Source organism: Varanus komodoensis, unplaced genomic scaffold, assembly GCF_004798865.1.
Source record: "Varanus komodoensis strain SLA01 unplaced genomic scaffold, ASM479886v1 scaffold20_1, whole genome shotgun sequence".
In the NCBI taxonomy this organism is placed as follows: domain Eukaryota; kingdom Metazoa; phylum Chordata; class Lepidosauria; order Squamata; family Varanidae; genus Varanus; species Varanus komodoensis.
Genome location: NW_025335587.1, coordinates 11,682,446 through 11,699,659, shown reverse-complemented (window position 1 = coordinate 11,699,659; position 17,214 = coordinate 11,682,446). Strand labels below are relative to the sequence as shown.

At 51.2% G+C, this 17,214-nt stretch overlaps 1 protein-coding gene across 1 annotated transcript in view; it reads right to left on the bottom strand.

Annotated features, from left to right (window-relative positions):
• COL26A1 (collagen type XXVI alpha 1 chain) overlaps positions 1 to 11,896 on the bottom strand; it is a 139,855-nt gene extending 127,959 nt beyond the window's left edge. Inside the window, exons 1-3 of the mRNA XM_044430356.1 lie at positions 11,835 to 11,896; positions 11,452 to 11,741; positions 11,168 to 11,348 (exon numbers count right to left, since the gene is read on the bottom strand). Coding sequence (XP_044286291.1) covers positions 11,168 to 11,348; positions 11,452 to 11,741; positions 11,835 to 11,896 — 533 coding nt within the window. The remainder of the gene's footprint in view (positions 1 to 11,167; positions 11,349 to 11,451; positions 11,742 to 11,834) is intronic.
• Positions 11,897 to 17,214: the final 5,318 nt, after the last annotated feature.

Sequence of the window (17,214 nt, the reverse complement as noted above, 5' to 3'; positions counted from 1 at the left end):
AGGACTGCCCCAACCCACACAGTGAAGAATGCTGGGAAATCAGGTGTTTCCTTGCATGCACAGCCTCAATGAATACATGAGCCACTCCACTTCAGGCCATGCACACTGCTGTTCAGGTCTCACGGTGGCTAGGGATTCACCTGCACACCAACTGCCCTCTCTGGCATCTGCAATATGGCGGAAATAGCACTGGCCCACCTTACAGGGCTGTTGTAAGTGTGAAAAGCAGGAAAACTTTGCAAAGGCCTCGTTCTGCAAAATGGCCGAGCTTGGGATGTTCTGCAGAGACATCTGGTGTGCGGTGTATTGATGCATCTAGGGCACAGTTCCATATCTGCCGCTTCGGGTGCACATAAGCTTGGTCCGTGATGACCCTCCCCTGTCCCACATGGTCAGTCCTCCCCAGGGAAGCCAGCCGAGCAGAAAGGAGCTCTCCAAACGCCCGCAGAACTCCACCTGCGCAACCGGCAACCTTCTTCCGCAGCACAGAGGCTGCAAGTCACACGTGTGGAAGAGGGGCGACTCTTGCACCTCAGACATGCCCGCTTTCCTCCTGGGGGACACCCGCATGAACCCTTGGGCCTGCCAGGAAGTTGGATGCATAGCCACAAGAACATGGGCCGGAGCCCGGGGAGCGAAGCCCAGGGAATCCGGGGATCCCTTGCGTGTCCCCAGCATGAGCCTCCAAATGCAATTCGACACGAGGCGCAGTGCTGGCCTCCCATGTGGTGTCACGTCTCAGGCTGAACCTGGTTTCTTGGTGGCTCTTTGGATAAGCACCAGTGAGCAGGAGCGAAAGGGATGGGGCTGCTGGTAGGAACTGGTACCTTCCTTTGCCCCAGCGTCCTCCTAGCCCTGCCCCATGGCACGCCCCTCCTCTGCTTCTCTGCTGCGTCCCGGGAGGGCCAGCTGGCACCGTTCTTTTAACACCAGCTATGTGGGGGGCAGGGCAGGGTCTTGGCCTTCAGAGTCCCAGATCCGGGTTGCAGCTGCGGGTCCAAATAACCTTATGCCCTTCAGATCCAAGCTGCGGCTCCAAATAACCCTCTGCCCCTCAAAGAGCATTGGGAGGTGACAGGATTATGCCCAAGAATGCATTCAACATTGAGCGTCCAGGTGCTTTTTTGCTTTTAAATTAAGCCCTTAACTTCAGAGATGCTGTGAATTTGTGAGCAGCAAAAAGAAATTCGACAGGCGAACTCGGTTTACACAACCTGGTGCCTCTAACTTCCATTTACATGGATAAGCTGCTCTTGACTGCTAGTCAGCTTTTTGCACTCCTAAATCAATAGCGGGTGGAGGGCTGTCCTTCTTTTCCTCCGAAAAAAATGCATTTATTACACAGTGCAGAATGTGGGTTGGATCGCATTCACAGAAACCAGGCCAAAAACAGAGAGCGAGGGAGAGAAGAGAGCCGATTTGAAGAAATGCAGCACATTCCGCAACACCATGGGATCAAAACCGACTGCGTGGAAAGAGTTTTGACGGACCCTCGTGCCAAGTTAAATGGATCAGTTGCTTCGACTGGGCCAAGAAGCAAATTAACAGAGGGCAGAGTACAAATGAGTTTGGCTTCTGGATCTTTTCAGCTTCAGGAGTTCGATGTGAAAGGTGCTACTTCCTTTCCAGCTTACCAATGATTTCTCAAAGCAAAGAATAAAAACACAAAAAACCTTTCAGAACAAGCGAAGGCACACTGAAAATATGTAAAGCTTCTAAAAATGCAAAGCAGAGACACAAAGACACAAAAATTCAGAATAAGCAAGGCACACTGAAAATGTGTAGAGCTTCTAAAAATGTAAAACAGAGACATAAGACAAGAATTATGGCTTACCAGGTCTCTGTAGAAGAACGTGCCATGAAGACAACTCATAAAGTTGCATTTCTAAACATGTTTAAGAAGAAAGTGCTACTTCTGAGCAAACATCCCCAGGAATGTATGCAGCATGGCAATAAAGAGGGTTTGACCTGGTGCTAAGAGAAAGTCGCACACCCATTGCCCTAGACTATTCATGATGAGCAAACCATGGCTTGTTAGCATATGCTGGGTTTGCACAGCACGACAACCCAGAATTCAACAATCTGCACTGTGGTTTTGTGCAGTGTGCAAACTTAGCCACAGTGTAACTTTAAGTCTATTTTTCGGTGATGTTTGGTTACAGTCTCTGTAGTGCGTATTCCATTTTGGTATTTTTTAAAAATGCAACTTAAAAAGTCATGCCCAAGCTGTTTTGCTCCCTGTGGGTGCCTGTGCTATGCCCTGATCTATAATAGTAAAAGTAAAGGTAAAGGTTTCCCCTTGACGTTAAGTCCAGTCATGCCTGACTCTCGGGGGCGGTGCTCATCTCCGTTTCCTGGCAGAGGGAGCCAGCGTTTGTCCGCAGACAGTCTCCGTGGTCATGGGGCCGGCATGACTAAACACCGAGGTGCAGGAATGCTGTTAGCTGCCCACCGAAGTGGCGCCTTTTCATCTACTCGCATTTGCATGCTTTTGAACTGCAAGGTTGGCAGGAGCTGGGGCGGAGCAATGGGAACTCACCCCGTCTGCGGATTCGAACCGGCGACCTTTCGATCAACCAGCACAGCGGTTTAAACCACTGCGCCACCTGTACCATACACCAAATCTGCCTGAGCTGGCAGCTGAATTTTATGCCAGTTCAGATAGCGACATTGTGTTCTTGACTGTGTGGTGCTTCTGGGGGCAGTTTAAGGGATGCAGCCTGCAGATGAGGGGGAAGAGCCAAGGGGGCTCAGAACCAGCATTTGGGCTCAGGGCCATCGCCCTCTCCCAGCATCTGTTGCTTCAGGTGGATGCCTCGTTCTGCCTCATGCTAGAGCTGACCCTGAAACGATATGCCACATTCGTCACCCCTTTGAATCCTGTGACTGGGATTCTTAATTTGGGGCTGGGGTAGGGCCACCTGGATGCCCCTGAGCACAAAAAGAAGCTGTGAGCAAGAGGGAGGACGCCTCTCGTCTGTCTCTAAACGGCCTGGATGGGACAGCACCATGCATGATAACCTGCTGCAGGACCATTTTGCTTTTCCGGAATGCCTTTAGCCTAGCCTTTCACAACCCCAGTTCCCTCCAGAGGAGTCAGACGACAACTCCCATCACCCCCAGCCAGCTGATCCTAGGAAAGGGCATGAAATCAGCAGGGAGGCCAGAGCTCTCCAACGAGGCATTCCCAGCAGCACCGCAGCCCACAAAACACCCGTCCAGTTTGAACAGCTCCCTTGGCCATCGCCTCTCCAGACAGAAGCTTTCCCGAAGCTGCTACTGCAAACCTTCCCCTTTTCATCCTTCCTGCGCCCCTCTTCTGTCTTCTGACATGCTTAGCCTGACCTACTAACGAAAGCCTTCTGTGGAAAGGTCAGATGCAAGCGCTGACTCCCAGAAGCAACAACCACATCAAGGCACCGAAAAGGAAAGAAAAGGGAAACAGCAGGTCTCCCCACAAGTCTTCCAGTCTGCCAGGCGCAGATGGAGGGGAGGAAGCGAGGCTAACGTTTCATTTCTTTATTCTGCAGGCAGAGCTGAAAGGGAGCCAAGCAAGGGTATACCAGAATATAATAACAGCTCTACATTACTAGAGGTGTCCTGCATGGATATACACACATGCCAGCTTTATCTCCCCAAAATCATGTTTCTAGTCCTCTTGGTTATTCACTTTTTTGCCATGGGGATAGTCATGGAGCAATTTTGGGCCTTTCCTAAGGGCCCTCCCAGGTGGTGAAAACATGCTTCTCAAGGAAAGATCTGTGCTTTCGCTCCCGCTGCACAAGTGCCTTTACAGTACAGAATAAAATGGACGATAAGTAAAGGCACTTGCCACTGAAGGCAGAAAATCCAAATCGCTATCACCTCCAGCCACTGAATACAGCAGACAAAAGATGCTGCTCTCTGGTTGGTCAAAAGAGCTCAACACTGTTTCCAGGACTGGTGCGTGTTTTGCCTTGCTCACAGTCCCTTTTCCTTCCTTTAGGCTGTAAGCCGAGTGGAGGGGGAATCTGCCTTAACACGCACGGTTTCTGACTAGTAAGTAGCCCAGGAGAGTCTTCTCCTCTGGGAATTCATCCAGTCCTCTTGGCCACCATTCCTTCTTGTGCCAGTGGATTCCAGAGCTCAGTCATGCGCTGCATGGTGAAGCCCTTCCTTTGAACTTTGCAGGCTCTCCCACCCTTCACTTCGGGATGCCCCCCTTAGGATTCTGAGCAAGGGGGAGAAAGACTTTCTTGAAACCAGTCCTCATTCTGTGCATCTCCATCAAAGTCACTCCACCCCTCATTTCCCTTTTTGCAAGCTGAACCAGCCTGGATGTGTGGCTTTTCCACACAGGGGAGTTTCCCATCATGGTGGGCATGTTGTGAGCAGAGCCGGCTGGAGCCACGGGTCAGACCAGATGGCCCAGGAGGCCCCATCTGACTCGCTCTGTTTCTATGTTTCTATTTTCCCTGCCTTGTCACGCACTTATTTTCACTTCCTAAACAATCCCTTAGCGGGGCGTTTGCGTCTTTCACAGCAGCTGTGCACTGGGGGGAAATTTCCATCGTCACAAACTCTAGATGCTCTCCTCGGCTAGTTACCCCCGTTCAGACCTCATATGGAGAAGCAGCCTGGCCTGGTGGTTCGAGGGCCGGACTGGGGACCTTGGAGATCCGGGTTCAAGTCCGCACTCAGCCATGAAGCTCACAGGTGACTTTGGGTCTGTCACAGATTCTCAGCCTGACCTACCTCGCAGGATTGTTGTGAGGTTAAAATGGAGGAGCACGAGAATTTAAAAAGGCAGGATAGACATGTAATACAATTACAGTAATAACTGTAATGTGTATCACTTTACAGCCTTCCTTGTAATACAGACAAACACTTTCTTAGAATCAAGAGTGCTTTTTACAGATAGAACTGCTGGATACGCTTTTACTGCTAACACGTATCTACTATCGTGGTGAATACCTTCGCTGTGTTTTCTGTGTCTTTCTTGTGCTCAGTACATCGACGAGGTTCACACAACTTGACAAGTCTGGGTGCAAGCCGAGCATGGGTCCTTGCAGAGCCGAGTGTTGCCACGATGATTATAAATACATGGCACTTATATGTAAGAAACCCGGGGACGTGCCTACGATTCTCTCCTCTGCATTCCATCCTCACAATAGCCCCTCGATGTGGGCTCAGCTGAGATACAGTGACTAGCCCAAGGCCACCCAGGGAGCTGCATGTCTTCATGAGGACTAGAACCTGATTCTCACAAGTACCAATGTAACACACTAGCCACTGCACTGCACTGCCTCTCACTGTATTAGGCCATTGTGCTGTGTGAACCCAGCTGGGATAACAAAACCAAGTACAAACTGCAGTTCATAACCTCCAGAACAAACCATGAGTTCTCTTCATGGGTTGTTTGTGGTTAGCAAGGCCAGGTTCACACAACACAAGAGCCCAAAGTTCAACAACAACCCACAGGGAACCCATGCCTCACCCATACTCCAGCTTTTGCACAAACGCACCACGGCCACATACTTCTGGGTATTCATCTGTGCACACTTCATTAGCAGTTAAAAAAACATGTAAATTGCAGTCTGTATTAGAGATGGAAATCCAAAGGCCGGCTGGATTCATGGCAAAGCAAGTCAGCGCCAGCTCACAAACCAGAATCCCAGGGGGCAAATCTTTTCCCTCCCCCACAAATTCCTCACACATCCTATTTTTAAACTCCTTGAGCTAAAATCTTGAACAGGCAGCTAAACTGCTTTTCAAACAAAATCATTTAATTCACAAAGTTTCCTTCCAAACTCCTCAACCTCACGACGGAGGTCAGTTAAATCGGAAACGGAAAAGTTATGAAGAGCCACCACTGTGTTGCTAGGAATTAGGAGTTCTCCCTCTGCTGGTGGAAACATTCATGCCCACGCCTCCCCTGATGGCATTCCTCACCTTTTCTGCCTTCCCACACCAACCTAAGGCCAGTGCCAGTCTTTCCACCAAAAAGTCTCACTCAAAACAGGTACAATATTGCTTTGCTGCTGCAACCAGGAAAGTTTAAATGCAATAGGAGGAAAGGGCACCAACCTCCCAAACACGAGGAAGAAGCTACAGCTTTGAAAAAAGAAGAGGTAAGTGAGAACATGACTGGGGTTTACAAAATTCTGCATGGTCCACAAAGGTGGAAAGAAAGAAGATTTTCTCCTGTTCTTACGACATTAGAATCCAAAATGGTCAACCCATGAAAGTGACAACAGGAAGGACTTATTTATATAACGCATGATTAAATTATGGAACCCACTACCCTAAGATGCAAAAAGGGGCACCAGGTTGAATGACTTTAAAAGAGGGATTTGGCAAATTCTTGGAATATAGGCCTGTTAGAAACATGATGGTGAAAACATGAAAACAACCTTATTAAAATGATGTGTGCAAGAACTGGCTGTCCTGTGCATCCAACAGCACACGTCCCTCAAACCAGCCCATCTCCAATGACTGTTTCCTGTTTTGTCCAGCCTGGGAAACAATGGTTACCAGCTTCAAGATCTTTAATCATGGTTACAAGCTGGTTTAAGATCCTGGCTTGTTCTAAAGCTGGTAACCATCATTTCCAGTTCTTTCAAACCGAGAACCTATGGCTGGAGACTTCTTGGTCTAACGGCTGAAGGGAATGAGGGGCTGTACAAGTGGGCAAAAGCATATCCTGGCTTAACGCGCTGAAACGTGAGCGCCCAAACTGAGCTAATGGCTCCTGGGGATGAACTCTGCTCAACGCCTCCAGATGCAGAGATAGTATGACTCCAAATACCAGCTGCTGGAGAATATCAGTAGGCAGGGGCCCTGCTTGTGCAATTCCCAGAAGCCACTGTGGGAAGCAGGATGCCCAGCTGGGCAGGTCTTTGGTCTGGCCCAGCAGAGCTCTTGCAGCGGGTTATGTGCATTCTTTCACCAGTAAGAGAGGATTTATTAGCACCACAGGACGTTGCCTTGCAGCTCAGGTCGCAGCTCCTTCCCTTGGTATTGCTTCTTCCACCCGGCAGCGGCTCTCTCCCCCGGGGTTCTTTCCCAGCCCTCCCACCAGGTCCTAAGATGCCAGGAACTGAGCCGAAAGCATGCACGTGTCCTCCACTGGTTTGTGGAGGCACAAAGAAACACCCTGCCACCATTTCATGGCTGAAAACCCTCTGCATTTATAACAAGGAACGCTGCTGAGGCCTCCTAATTAACCAGCCACCGCTTTCTAAAGCAGTCCTGTCCATTGCAGCCTCTAATGCCTTCCAGGGTTGGACTACAACTCCCATTACCACCCAGAGAGCACAGCAGTGATTAGGATAATAGGAAGTGCAGTCCAGCTCTCTGGGAAGGGCTATGAACTCAAATGGAGGACTGTTCTAATCACTTGCACTGATTAGAAATTAGTACATAAAGAAATGACAGGATTTCCCTGAGAAGACAGAAATGGGCATTGTGATTTAATAGGGGCAGGAACATTAAAAATGGAATTCTCCCTGGCAGATGGAACTAAGGGTGCAGTCCTGTGCATCTTTAGTCAGGAAAAGACCTATTATCCTGTGCAGGTGTAGAAAGCTGTATAAGCCCATGCAGGTTCAATCAGAAAAATGTCCTGTAGTCCCATGCATGGACAGAAAGGAAAAACTTCTACAATTCCCAACATATCCCACCCAATCATACTAAAAAACAACCTGCAGTGAAAATACTGACCTGGGTTCAGACATCACTACAAACTACCCTGAAACAACCCACATTGACAACCCATCATGGCTTATTGGGTTGTCTGAACTCAATCTGTCTGATGGGCATGCAGTGCCATATCCAGGTCTTTGATCATGACACCTTAGATCAGTGGTGGCGAACCGATGGCATGCGCACCACAGCGGGCACCCAGAGCCCTCTCTGCCAGCACGCGAGCCCAGTCGCCCCAGCATCACCCCAGCAGCTGAGCAACGGATAACAGCGCACACAGGGGCCATGCGCGTGCTCGGAAAGGAGTAGCGGCGCCAGGCAATGATGTCACTAGCCACAACTCATCCAAGCTTTCTCATGGCCAGTCAGTGCGCTGCCAAGGAGAGAGAGAGAGAGAGAGAGAGAGAGAGAGAGAGAGAGAGAGAGAGAGAGAGAGAGAGAGAGATTTGCTTGGACTGGCGGTGAGTTGTTTTTTCTAAACTAAAACCTCAGTTTTCAGGTTTTATTGCAGTGTTGGCACTTTGCAATACATAAGTGGGTCCTGGTTGCAGTGTGGGCACTAAAAGGTTCGCCATCGCTGCCTTAGGTAAATGAAGGCCCCTGGGTGTGGAACGCATTTGAACAAGGAAGGTAATAAACGATGCTCTTGCAAAAATTGACTTTCCTTGACACTACAGTAGAACAAAAACACACTGCAGGAGCATTCATTTTAACTTGCTTACTACTTAAAGGGGGTTGCACATGTCTTGTTTTTCACATAAACCAGTGATACAGTCCAAAGATGAACTTTTATTTTCTGTTGCTTCTAGTAGCTCCAGTCCTTCACTTCTGCTCATGATCAGGGAGAAGACGACTCCTCCCGTGCCAAACATTGACTCAGTCATGAAATAAGCAACCGGAGCACTGAAAAGCTGGGCCAAATCCAGCAGTGAAGCTGCCTGGAAAGCTGGCTCGCGATCCATGCATGCAGCTTAAGCGCTTCCCCTTCCACAGAAGGGCCAGCTGTGTTCAAAATTCATCACATTTTGAAATAGCGCTTGAGATGTCTGACAACACCTTTGCACAGGCATGCCCACCACCTGATTTTAGGGTGGCCGCATGTCCAACTTTACTCAGTGGTGGACATCTGTTTAAGCCCTGTTTGAATTTGAATGCCATTTAAATTTGAGTATTATTTCAAAATGTGCATAGTCATGTGTAAATGCGCTGCGAATTGGGCATCCTCTTTTATGCCAATATCGGCTCTCTTTTTTGGCCTCTTGTAAGTGGCTTCCCTGCTTGATTTCTCTGTGGCTGATTCTGCACTGAGAAAGCAGAAACTCTTTCAGGTGGAGGGTCAAATTCAACTTTGGAAAAGCTCTCCAGGACCCCATTCCTGCGGCAGGTGGGGCCAGAGACAAAAGGGGTGGGGCTCCACCAGTGAACCGACTCATGGGAGCAAAAGGAACGGTTGTCAGGGACTGGGAGGTGTGTGGCAGGAGTCATGGCAGAGGCCCTGGGATCCCGGCACTGGGTTTCAAAGCAGGGCAGGGCTTAAACACTGTCCAGAGCCTGATACTTAGATTGGGAGCTGAGCCATGGCCAGTGTCAGGAACCGGGGGTGCGTATGAGAGCACGGCCAGGATGTGGGCATGAGCAAGACAAGGGTCAAGAGACTCGACAGACAGAGCAGGGGGCAGGCACCTGAGGGACGATAAACAGGGCAGGAGCTGGGAATGGCAGAAGGCGTGACAAGCTAGGCAAGAATCTGCGCAGGTGAGATGCAAGCACTGGAACTCAGGACAGCCAGGTTGCTGGGGTAATACGGCAAGGACCAGGCAAGACAGCAAGGGCTGCTACTAAGGCAGCCAAGGGAGAGCAGAGCTTGCTCATGCACAGCTCTTCCCCAGCTATCCCAGCTGGTGCTCATGAGGAGACCGAGTGCTCCAGCAGGGACTGGGAGTGGTCCTGCAAATGCTACAGTGGCTGTTCTGGTTTTGGCCCCCAGTCAGAGCCCTGGAGCTGCCCAGATCCCACAATGGTCTCAAATCACATAGGAAAGGGGCAGCATGAACCGAGCCCTGTGGAGAGAGCATTAGACTTGGGAGATCCAGGTTCTAGTCCCTGCTCAGCCACAATGCTTACCGGGTAACTCTGGGGAGAGTCGTGGACTCTGACCTACTTCACAGGGCTGTGGTGAGGATAAAACAGAGAGGAGGAGGGGGATCACATAAGCCTTCTTGGGTTCCTTGCAAGAGGAAAAAAGGCAGGATATGGCACCTACTGACTGGCATCTTTGCTCCCCGCGCCAAGTTTGCATCCACCCTCTTGAGCATCATGGGAGCATCATGGAAACCAGGCCTCCTGTGTCCCCACAGGGGGCCCATCTCACGTGTGCTGCTGCACTGGCGGGCTGAAGGGCTTCAGCTTCTGCACCCGTGCACTGTGACAGTTCCTGGCCACAGACCCACCCACACCTAACTCTCTGCCTTCCCTGGCTGTGGTGAATGGGGATGATGGGCACTGCAGTCCTAGAGAGTACCCAGTTGGCGATGCCTGAACAACAGCGTTGTGTTCTTGAAGATCTGAGCTGTGGAGTTAGGATTACAATGGCCCAGTCCACTGCTTGGCACGGCATCACTGGGTGGGCTACAGCTGCCTGAGCTGGCCCACAGAGACTGCACCATTCCGGGTGTGGAGAAGGAGAAAGAGAAGGCTGCCAGCTCAGACGACCGAACCTCCAGACAGATGCCTCCTTGCACTTACAGTCCATGCTTGCAATTGTAGCACATATAACAATCCACTGCAATTATTTCATTACTCACTGGGTTATGGGAACTGCCTCCTCTCCATTTTATCACATCAAGCCCAGCGGGTCGGTAAGGCTAAAAGCTGGCAAGGCGTGGAGAGTAAAGTGGTGGCCCACTTGGCCATGAAGTTCACTGGGAGCCTCAGGGCCAGTCACAGGCTTAGCCCAAACACACCTCACAGGGTTGTTGTGCGACTGCAAGAGAGAAGAGGCCTGTCCTGCTTACCACTTTGATTCTTTGGAAGAGGGAAAAAAGGCGGCATTTAAATGTAAACACAAAAAGCAACATGATGTGCCATTTAATACGAAAGAAATCTCTTCGACTGTTTGCTCCAAGCCTGTCAGTAAAGGGGCTCTGCACTTTCTTCCTAAAGGATTTTTTTCCCCCAGCAGAAAAAGAGAAAAGGGACCGGTAGGGCACTCGGTGAATTGGAAGTGAAACTGCGCCTCCAAGTCTCCTTCGGAAGCACCACCTCGCGCCCAGTTATGCCTGGCAGGAAGCCCGGTGGCCGCAAACCCCGGCACTGATTCTCTCGCCAGCCCCCGCCAGCTGTTGCGTGCCCGCCCGCCCGCATTGTCAGAGGGAAGCACGGCGTCCTTAAGGCGCCCTTGTTCTCCTCAGCGGCGCCCAAGTCCAAGCCATCCGCGCGGCGCCCGCGCGCGCGCCCGTTGGGCAAAGGGCTCGCGGACACTCACCGGCGATTTGCGAAGCCGTTGCCCGACGGTCCCCCGGAGCTCTGCTCGGGGTAGTTGTGCTGCAGGGCCGATGCCGGGAACTGATACAGAAATCCCGTCGCCAAGGTACATCCCCAGAAAGAGCAGCAGCACCAAAGGAAGACCAGGGACATCTTGGGGACGCCGCTGGGTTGGAGAGGCGCTTTGGAGAGGGCGACGAGCCGGCTGCGCAGGCAGCTCTCGCACAGCTAGCGGCTCAGAGACCCATCCTCCCAGCCAGCGGAGAGCCTCGGCGGGTGGCGGGCCTTCGACCGGAGGCGGGGGCCGCCGGGCTGTGACTGGGAAGGGAGACCCGTCGGAGCCGGAGAGCGAGTGGTAGCTCCCGAAGGCGCGAAGGGGCGAGGAGAGCTGCGTGCGCCCTGGGCGCACAGGCGGCTTGCGGGTGCCTTTTTCAAACCGGAGCGAGGTCGCTTCTGCAGCTCCCTCCGAAAGGGGCGGGAGGTGGGTGGGTGGGCGCCGGATTAACCCTTCGGGGGCGTCGCGGCTGCTTCTGCTGTAGCAGCAAGACGATACGTCGGGAAGGTTTCCAAGGAGCCTTGCCAGAAAGGGCAGGTAAAGCTAGCGCACTGAGACGGCGGGAAGAGGGGGACCGGGCGCATTCTTGTAGCAGAAGGGCGGCCGTGGTTACCAGTCCTCATGGCGCGATGCTACTTCCAGCGGTGTGCGTGTGTAGACCAGTTGCCCACACATGGGCGCGCATCTCCCGCTGGTGGCTTCCCCCTGATGGGCCACTGTGCGAACGGAATGCAAACCGAGAAGAACGCATTTCGGTCTGACCCAGCAGGGTGGTTCTTAGGTTTTTCCTGGAGCCTCTTTCTAGACCCAAGAGGAGAACGAATTCTGCAACAACCCTTCATCGCAAATCTACAACGCAGGAAGCAGTCGCGGAACCAGGAAGGGCTGCTTCCCATCTCAACGAGCCAACACGTGTCCTTCAGGGGAAGTTCTTATGTGATAGCTGGGATGCCAAAGGCTGGCTTGAATATGTCCTGGAGCTCCTGCCCGTCTCAAGAGAAAAAGTTCGAAAAGCAGCATGTCACTTTGGATGCGAACTCCCGTTTTGAGGCAGTGTGGAGCAGCAGTTAGAGCATAGCTTTGGGTCTCAAGAGAGCTAGATTCCAGTCCCCACTCAGCCTTGAAGCTCACTGGGTGACTCTGGGCCCCTTACTCCCCCTCGCCTTAACCAATCTTGCAGGGTTGCTGCTGTGAAGATAAAATGGAAAGGTGGAACCCCTTGGGAGCCAATTAGGGTTCCTTGCAAAGGAAGAAAGCTGGGGCGTGAAGATAATGCAACAATAGTCAGGTATTTTATCAGCAATACTGTTGACTAGAGTGGCCACACACCACTTACTAATGGTGAGGAGAGCCCTGAGGCCTCATCAGACCTTCTGGTCACCCATGGGAAGCCCCTGGCAGGACAGCCCCTGCCCATGTTCCCCAGCAACTGGTGCCCATGACACACTGCTGGGAAACCATGTGCTATGGAGAGAGCAGAGGCCGGGGCAGGGACGGGGGGGGGGGGGGGGGGGGCAGGAGCCGAGGCAGACAACTGGGGCCCAGGCTGCAGGACTTGAGGAAAGACAGCCCAGAAACAGCCCAAAGACCAACAGCAAAGGCAAGGCTGCAGCAAGAAGCAGGCCCAAGCCGGGGACCAGGCGCACATATCAAGGCAAGCCGAGGGCTGGAACTGGGAGTACAGCATAGTGGGGAGGCCTCCCCCTGCCCCCCCCCCGAGGCAGGGTAGGTCAGCAGGATCCAGGAGCTGCAGAGGTGCGGCCGGCAGAGCAGAGCACGCATTGAATCTGGCAAGGTTCAGGTGCTGAACCCTACAACTGCAGGCAGGAGACCAGGAAGGAACAGCCCACTCCAATGGCCTGGGACGAATCCTGCAGCCACCACCGTGCTCGCTTGGATTCTGGCCAGCAAGTGGAGACCTGGAGCTGCCCCGATCCTGCCATTGGTGCCAAGAGGTCAATGGGCTTGAAAGCAGGGTGCTGCGCTGCATGGACCCCGGCTCTGGCCTAGCCCAGCTCTTCTTATGCTCTGGAGGCAGCCATGCCAAGGTCAGTGTGCCACCCAAGAGGAGGCCCTGCCTCATGTCAGTACTCAACGCTATTTCCTTGAACACCCTGTCTCTTCCTGCAGGTGTTTGCTGCTGCTGCTCTCACCCATCTCCCAGGTGGGATGCACAATCACTCAATAATGTGGAATATTTGTTATTTTTATTCATATACTGCCTTTTTTCCCTTCCAAGGCACTTAGGGCAGTTTACATAATGCTGCTCCTGCTTTCAATCTTATCTCCACAACTACCCTCTGAGGTAGGTTGGACTGAGAACCTGTGCCCAGAGTTAACCTGTTGAGCTTCAAGGCTGAGCGGGGACTAGAATCCCACTCTTGAGTCCTCGCCCCATGGTGCTGCACTGGCTCTCTTCTGAGGGATACTTTTTCAGAATTCCCTCTCTCAAGAGTCACCTTGGGTTCCGTGCAAAAGGAAGAAAAGCAGGGTATAAATGTAATATAGCCTGGAATGCCTGATCCTGCCAGACCTTGGAAGCTAAGCAGCATCTGGCTTGGTTGAGATCTGGAGGGGTGACTTAAAACATTTTGAACTGCCCTGAGAGCTTTGGGTTTGGGCTGCCTAAGCCAAGTCTGGTTTGATGATATGAAGCTTGGAGGAGGGAGCAGAGATCAGTGGCTCTGAAGTTGCTCATCCCCTGGACAGCAAACTGGACAGCAGGGCCCCAGCATACATGGGCACGGTCTCCCCCACAAGGCTGAAATGTGCTGCATTGTTATTGTAGTTGTGCATAAGGGATGGCGTACAAGCATTTTAAATAAATTAGTTCTGAATTTCTGTGCGTGTCCATAAATGAGCACACCAACAATTAATATGGTGCATTTCCTTTCTTTGGGAAAGGTGTGAGCATGTGGCTTTACAGGGGTGGGATAATAAATTAATTGTCAAAGGCTTTCTGAGTACCTGGAGTTCTGAGCATGAGAACCAGGATGGTTTGCTGATGGAAATGAGACATGGACCAGGGGTGGGGCTGGGGAGGAAGGGAAGCTCTGGGACAAACCTTTCCCTGTTTGGTTAGGAATGTCCGGGAGATGTCGGATGCCATCGGAAGTTGCCAGGATTTTATTTCTGGTGTCCTGTGCCCAGAACTGAACTTCTGCATTTCCACTCCTCCCCTGCCTGCTGTGAAATGCGTAAGTCGGGCGCAGTGCGAACACCGAACGGTGCACGATGCCAGCAAGTCCCGTTGTGCACATGGCCTGTCCTGGTTTCCCCTGCATCCCAGCTACCTCTGAAGAATGCCTTTGATTTTCATCATTCCTAGCAGCCTCATCATTGCCTTTCCTAACCAGGAGCCTTCCAGACATAGTGGACTGCGACTCGTGGCATCCCCTTGACTGACTTTGCTCTTTAGTCCAAAACCCCAAGTGCTGACCATGTTTGGTGGCAGAATACTAAACGACACAGACCAGTCTGGCGCAAACAGCTGGTAATCCCTCGATTCTCATGCTCCAGAGATAACCCACTGCAGCATTTTTCCTAGTAATGTACCAGAACGATTAACTGCTAGAAACACAGAGACCTCTGTTTTTAATTAACAGCAAGATGCATTATGCTGGGGCATATAAGTTTTGACGTGAGTTTGGTGAGAATTCCTTGCTCCTCATTCCAGTAAATTTTGATGCTGACAGAAATCATATCTCTGCATACTGTATTCCACTGACATCTTCCGAAAGGAAATATGATTGCAACTTCACACATTCACTTAGTGGTGCTAACAGGATACGAGGAGGACAGGGGTGCAGGAGGAGTCCCTCAGGGGACAGGTTAAACGAGAAATAAAATTTTCCAGGGTAACCAACTGGATGGTCTTCCCAAGGCCAGGGTGGAGGTATTGTTGCCCAAAGCATCCAGAGGTGACCAGGTTGCTTACCCCTTTACTCAAATGCCCTTCCTGGAACCGCAGTGGTGGTGCCTAATTGCTCCTGGGAAAATAGATGCCTTTCATTCTTTCAAGAGGACATATTGGTTGAAAAGCACTCGGCCACGGAGCCCACTGGGGGACTTTGGGTCAGCCACAGACTCTTGGCCCAACCTACCTCACAGGGCTGTTGTTGTGGAGCAGCAGGAGGAGAATGATATAAGCTGCTTTGAGTTCTTTAAAGAAAAAAGGCAGATACAAATCTAATAAATAAAATAAAATAGCCAAGGTAAAATGAGAAGTGGTGGGGTCTGGTAGCAAGAGTGCTAGACCGGAGGCCTGTAAATATGGGTTCTAGCCACCCACTTGGCTATGGAGTTCCTAGGTAGCTTTGGACCAGTCGCAGACTCTCAGCCCAATCTACCTCACAGGGCTGTTGTCATGAGGATAAAATGGAGCTAGGGAAGCCACCTTACCTAGCAAAAACAGTGGGGTATAAATGCAATGTAGTAATACTGATGAAGATGTAAAGACCTCTTTCTGAACAAAGTCTGCTCACGGTGGTGAACAACACCTTGACACTCAGTGGCAATCATACTGCATTATACCCGCCCGCCCCCACAAAATCTTCTTTCAGAATACACAGAAAAATAAAAATAGTTTGAAACAATCCTGCTAGCAAAGACCGTTCAAAACCACCGCAATCCAAAGGAAGAGCAACCAAACAGCACGGGGTCCAAAAGAGGAAAGATGTTACTGCCTAGTCCAAAAAGAGTTGTGGACCCCTAGCAAGAGTAGTGGGAGATGAGGAGTAGATTTCTGTCCTGCTTCCCCCACTCACAAAAGGCATGTCGATCCCCTTTACCGGGACAGAACGGCAGCGATCAGCACACGGATTGCCAGGAATTTGTGCCAGTACAAGCCTATATATGGAGAGTAGAAATAATTGCACTATTACTTCAAACAGAAATGCACTATTTATTTCTTAATTAAATGGATTAAACACCTCATACAATAAGCTCTTGACATTTCAGTAATAACAGTACAGTACGGCTCAGCATGATGGGACAGATGGAACAATGGATCAAGCCTGTGGCCCTAAGGGGTGGAATCTAGGCAGCGATGGTTTGATTCCCAGTCCCAAGGCTGAAAAACACACCTGGTCCCAGCGCTGTGCACAGGTCCCTTCTCCTGCAGGACTTGCTTCTCTGGGATCATTACCAGCAACCTTAAAGAAGGGTTTTGTGGGGGGCTTTGAAGGCAAGTACCACCACCACTAGGATAGGGTGGGATGGGACCCCCTTTCTCCCTCCCCCAGGATGCTGCACTGAGCTGAAATCAGCAGGGCCCTCCCACTCTATGCTCCTTCCACCCTGCGTCGGATGCCCTCCATTCCTGGAATTTGGAAGGGTGTGAGCATCCCCCTAGGAAAGTATCTTTTGGTGTTGCTCAGCCTGCCGCCCAGGCAATCAAGACACCCACCCCGTTGCTTCGGTTGTGATGATGGCAGCCCACCAAGCAGAGGAATGACCTCCAACGGCTCTGCAGACCAGAGAACTCTCCTTTGCAGAGTGGGCCACCCTATGCAGGCCACAGCTCCCGGAGGGCAGTTTTAGCGCCAGCAAATCTGGAGCCCCGCAGCCAGAAGCAGCTAACCTAGGCAAAGGGATATGCAATACAGGTGGGAGGCGGACCACTGATCTGGGGGGGGGGGGGTCTCAGGCAGAAGGATGCGAGCAGGTGGGGGCTGCAGGTGAAGCGCTTGCAGGCAAAAGGCCAGCTAAGCAAAGCCCCCACATTTCCTTTCATCTCAGGACAGAAAGGACAGGATGTGCCTAGCCAGCTTTGGTGGGCTTCGCTTCAGTCCTCTCTAATTTGAGGAGGGAGGAGGCACGGAAGGAGGGCATGTTACCTTTTTATTTAAACATCATTTCAATTGTTAAAACATATGATCTGGCCTGGGCAACTTCTTCTTCCTTCTCTTTCTCCTCCTATATTTTTATTTATACTGATAATTTTAATTTTGTATTTGTAAATCAATGTATTTTTTGTATTGTTATATTTAATG